This window comes from Stegastes partitus, unplaced genomic scaffold (assembly GCF_000690725.1).
Source record: "Stegastes partitus isolate 25-593 unplaced genomic scaffold, Stegastes_partitus-1.0.2 Scaffold675, whole genome shotgun sequence".
NCBI classification, from domain to species: Eukaryota; Metazoa; Chordata; class Actinopteri; family Pomacentridae; genus Stegastes; species Stegastes partitus.
Window position 1 is genome coordinate 109,227 of NW_007578406.1, and position 5,413 is coordinate 114,639.

General features: G+C 41.9%; 1 protein-coding gene across 2 annotated transcripts in view; it reads left to right on the plus strand.

Moving 5' to 3' along the window:
• gmeb1 (glucocorticoid modulatory element binding protein 1) overlaps window positions 1-5,413 on the plus strand; it is a 17,708-nt gene that overhangs the window by 5,566 nt on the left and 6,729 nt on the right. The window contains exons 6-9 of one of the 2 annotated variants that reach the window (XM_008290462.1): window positions 1,570-1,718; window positions 3,539-3,664; window positions 3,782-3,919; window positions 4,207-4,344. In XM_008290462.1, coding sequence (XP_008288684.1) covers window positions 1,570-1,718; window positions 3,539-3,664; window positions 3,782-3,919; window positions 4,207-4,344 — 551 coding nt within the window. The remainder of the gene's footprint in view (window positions 1-1,569; window positions 1,719-3,538; window positions 3,665-3,781; window positions 3,920-4,206; window positions 4,345-5,413) is intronic. The other variant, XM_008290463.1, reaches the window with a different exon arrangement.

Here is a 5,413-nt window from a genome sequence, read left to right on the forward strand (position 1 = left end):
GGTAGTCATTAAGACAGCTGGGCGTGGCTTTCTTGGGGACAGGACCAATGACAGACTTCTTAAAGCACCTGGGGATGATGCACTGGGAGAGCCAGAGGTTGAATATTTCCGTGAACACCGGTGCAAGCTGGTTGGCACAGGCTTTCAGGACATGGTCTGTTATACCGTCCAGTCCTGCAGCTTTCCTGGTATTTACAAGTTCAAACATCAGCCTCACGTCCTGCTCCATCACAGTGCGTCTCCTCCTCTCTGCCGGGCAGGAGGCAGTGAACAAATGCCATATTAATTCAGCGATATGAGTGCTGGTTGGTTGCACTACACCTCATGCTAATGAGCCATTACCACAGCCTGCATGCAGGTGCTTACATGTGTGTTGCTGCTGACATAACAAGGATGGATGTGATTCATGCATCTGCTGAATCAAGTCATCCAAGACTATGACATGATAGAATATTTTGGTTTTATGAGGAGACTAGCTTTTATTCCTGCACTTCTGAGTTGTAATAGCATCCTTTGACTCTTCTATGAAGCCTGACTGATGGAAATAGATTTCACTACATCACTTGAAAGCTGCACTAATCAATATTACCAATCTGTCAAATGGCTCTGTTTAATGTCTGAGGTGTTGCTTGTAGTTAAAAACCTGACTGTAGTTCTCTAGTTCCCCTCAGGACTTAAGAGCTTTCGATTTGGTTCTCTGGCCTACACCTCGCCTGTTAACCTGGTTCCCAGCAACATCAAATTAAGCAGGTTAGAGCTAAAGCTGTATGCTCAGCAGCACATGATGTATAATGAGACATGTAGCAGCTAAAGAGCCAGATGTTTCCTCATGAACTGGTAGTGACCAAAAACAGTTTGGGATGACACTATACATCAGATCATGTTTGTCAGCTTGTTCTGGGGCCCACACATGGCAAAAACAAGAAAAAATCAATCTTAATGCATTTATCTGACTTTAAACAACATACGGCTCTACAATAGAATTACTCCACTGTAGCCTGTATACACTCAATGGTCACTTCATAATGTACACCTGTGAAACCTTTATGTGGAAGCTCAACTACAAGAGACTGTGTTCAGAAAAACTAAGAGAGAATGTCACAGTGAAAAACGTTCTGACTTTGACAAATATTAACTTGTGAAGCCCTTTTGGAACACAGGTTTGCTAGTGATACCCAGCATGAACAGGAGGAACAACAACAGCCAACAAAACCTGATTTATTGAATGTACAAATATAATCTTCCATGATGGTGCTGCTTGCACTGTGGGATGCTTGTCAGTGGTCTTTGTACATTTTCTGTAAACTGTTCTAAATATTCTTACTACCCAGGCTGTTTGTGTGGGCGACTCCTGCACATGAATCAGTTGCTGCACTCCATGCAGTTATAATTACTACTGCCAAACAAGGAGAACAATTGTACTGAGTCAGAAAGGTGCAACACTACCAAACCAGAAAATGCAGCTCAGAAAATTATGGATGCAAATGTTTTCACAGCACTGATGGTATTGCCAGTCAAACTAAACCAGTATTCCTCTGTTTTTATGCCCTTTCTCACCCTGCTCTCTAGAAAAATGATGGATTCAGGTCAGCTAGACTTCTACCAGCACAGCACACTGTGTACCAACACATGTCGCAGCACCAAGTTTGACCTTTTAATCAACAACACGCGTTTCCCTCCAGACGGCAGTGGGCTTACTACACCTATATCCTCTCAAGGTGAGAATACAGCAGAAGAAAGAAGACAAGCGTGTTTCACAAAACCTCATTTATTTTTTTAGGCCCATTTAGGCTCCATTAGTATAATTTTTCTTTTCTTCTTTTAGGTTAAAATATTTGTAAGAATAGAAAAAAGTTAACGTCTCTGAGCACATCGCTCGTGCAGTATGTGCTACCAGGAACTTGTGATTGTGGTAGACGTTGTGCTTTCAACGGCATGACCTGTGTTGCATTTTTGTGATTACTGGTGGTGCATATGTGCGATCTCTCCAAGCTGACCAGAGAGCAAACATAACATTCAGTGTCAGTCAGCAGCTCTTATGATCAACCGTAATGGAGAGAATCATCACTGATGTCCATGGATACAACCCAGGGACCAGAAAGCAGGCAGTGGGAGAATATGTGGAGCAAACGGCCTACACTGTTGTGTGATGGCATGTTCCAATGCGCTGTTCAGCTGCAACGCTATCACTGCTCTCCAACCGGCCTACTTGCTAGATCTGGCTGAAATTCAAGTTGAAAAACATCATCATTTAAACACAGTGAAGAAAATTAGTACCCATGGCTACTGGTGCTTTACAGAACAGGACTTAAGGCAGGGTTGTAAATGTTGCAGAAGTACTTCCTGGACTACTATTTCCTAAAATTCATCTTCCCTTGTAAGCCCGGTCCACCATATTATATGCACTATATAAGTGTGGGAGAGTTCACCAGGAGCCACTGTGATCTGTCAGGCAAGGATCTTGTGATGATGGCAAAACTGAGGATGCACTTGGACTAGCAACAGCCACTGCTGCTGGCTTTGCAATTTATATATTTTCATTTTATGAACAACAGTGGCTGTGGGTCATTGTATTGCCATTGTAAGACTTGGGTTCAGTGCCTAAGCCAGTGGCAGAGACCAGGTGAAAGATAATATTTTATTTGCACTAACTGTCACTGTAGGGGCAATAAAACCTTCACAGACGAAATTATCAAATGACTTGTTCAACAAACATGAATATAAAATAATTGTTCCTGCTTTTTCCACAGTTTTCCATCCACCACCACTGTTTTACACTTTTGCAGCACACTTGTTAGCTCAGTAGTGAGTTGCTATGAACAAGCATGCTTTGCTTTGCTTTCCATTCTGTCGTACATAATGGTCTGGATGTACTCTGCTATAGGGGCAAAACACTTTGTATGTCTTTAGACCAATCAGTCCTGTGTCTTGGACAGAGGACAAGATGACTAATAGTATTATTAGTATTAGTGTTATGTTGTCAGGAATGCAACTATGCTGTAGACACGTGTGACATAATTTGATTTTAAAAATAAACCACAGCACCTACATCATGCAAGTACTCACCGAAAAATTTGGTGAATTTAAAAAATAGCGCGTCTTTCAAACCCACTGGCAGGGTTTAGAGTTCAGAAGATTAAGTAATTATCAATTTTTTAAATAATTTTTATTATTGGTTTGAGTAATTTATAAGGGAAAAAAAAGCCTAGATTCTCTGATTTTAGCTTCCAAACTCTCAGTATTTTCTGGTTTCTTGTGTCCTACATGACAGAAAGCCAAATCACCATATCAGTGTGTTAAATGTGTGAATAAGCCATCGGGTACACTGGATCTAATAAGCAGTCACTTTATCTTTTCAGTTGTGAAATTGTACTGCCTAAACAGCAGGGCCAAAAGTTTTCCTGTGCCAAACAACAAAATTCAAATTACAGCAGAGTGCTTTCAGATCTACCAGCAGAGAGGGTTTGTCTGGGTCAGTGGTTTTGTTCATCTGCCCATGTTCTAAGCATAATGTTGTGCTCTCATGTGTAAATTTCAGCTCAGGTGGTTCTGGGAAATGGTGGAACAGTGGGTGAGGACAGAGCCGAGATCTTGAGTGGGAAGTCGGACTGGAGCTCAAGTTCACTGGAGTCTGCAGACAAGAAGGGATCTAATGAGATCTCAGGTCACTGAGAACCCAAACACACACCATTACTCTCACAATAAACATGGGCCCTGCTGGAGAGCATGAATATTTACCACAGGATAGACTGTAGCCTGACGTTCCTCTGTTTGTCTGCAGAGGATACGCTGAACTTCTGGAAGGGGATTGCTGATGTGGGTTTGCTGGGTGAAGTTGTGACCAACATCAACACGGAGCTGCTGGAGCTGCTGAACGGCGTGCAACAGCGCAGGGAGGCGGCTGCCTTACAGGACACAGGTATGAAGCTACGCTAATGTGTCCTGCTACTTAAAACAGAGTGGCATGCATGACTTGGGCCTCACACTGAGGCACATGAATGAGAAGCAAAGAGAAAGAAAGAACAAATTCAGTTGCTGTTGGGAGCTGATGGATGAAAATCGAACATCAGAGGGCTTTTTGAAGGACTTGTTTAATAATAATAATGATGATGAATACGTACTGATTTACTGTGTGCAGCAGCTGAATTTGTCCCTCCTTTCTGACTGACCAAGTGACCCTTTGATTGATTGCCACACTGATCCCAGATTCCTGTCTGGTAGAGGTGGCGGTGCTCAGTAACCTCGCCCAAGTCTTTGGCCTGCTCGACTCAGTCAAAAAGATTCTGGAGACGAGGAAGCAGCAGACGGATCCCAACCAGGAGCAGATCCTCAGCACGCTCACCAGTGAGTACAGAACAAACACCAGGTTCAGTAATGCAGCTAAATTATGGATGGGGTTCAACAGCTTTTAAACATCTTGTAGAATCCCTTGCTGAATAGTTTTTGGCAGTTTGTTTACTGGTGAATGAATGATGAATTGTGTTTCTTAAATGAAAAACAACTGGTCATTTTAATTTTGGGTTTAGTTACCAGATCAGTGTGATGCTGGCTCTAATAGAAACTCACCTTATCTCCTAACAAACAGAAACCACACATTGAATCATCATTGATTATCCATCCTCAGTCATTTGTTCCTTTTGGTACAAGAAAAGAAGAACCTGCTTCTCCTTGAGGGTTGTGCTGTAGTTGCAAAAGATAAAGTAGTAATAACTTTAATGTTCTTTATCGTTCATTAAATACCAGTTAAATATCCCCGGCTGTTTTGAATGCACTTAAAGCTACTTGAAGGTGAACTCACTGTTGTGCTACGGGCCGCAAAATCAGACCAGTCACAGAGAATGGGGGAACACCAGTGGTAGGCTGAGACTACAGGGTCTTAAATATTTATGTAGAAGATACCTATTTAAGCTAATTGTGTCCACCCTGCCTCCTTTTCTTGTGAACACCCTTCTGCAAATATTGTATTTTATAGGTGTTTTTGTTATGACTTAGGAACATTGAGCCATTCAACCATGTTCATTAACAACATCATTGCTCAGCTGTTGGCTTAAAGAGAATTCACTATTTTAAGTCTTCACATCAGTGTGTAACATTAAAGCAGCTAAAACAACATGAAGAACTATTGCAGGAAGGCATTTTGTAGCATTTGTTTAGCAAAGCGTGAGTGATTGTGTTGTTTTGCAGTAATAACCCAAGCTGTGTCTCTGGCTCACTGCACTTGCTTGCTTTTAAGGCTAATTATGCTTCACACAAGGGTGTGTGTGACGCAAATTTCATCATCCACTCCAGTCTGTCTGCACAAAAAGTGCATGTGCCAGGAAAATAAACAGTGTTTAAAACAAATGAGCAGAGGCTATTTTAGGCTGATTCTCTACCAGCCACATCTTTCCAATTCATCAGCACTGTCAGTGAA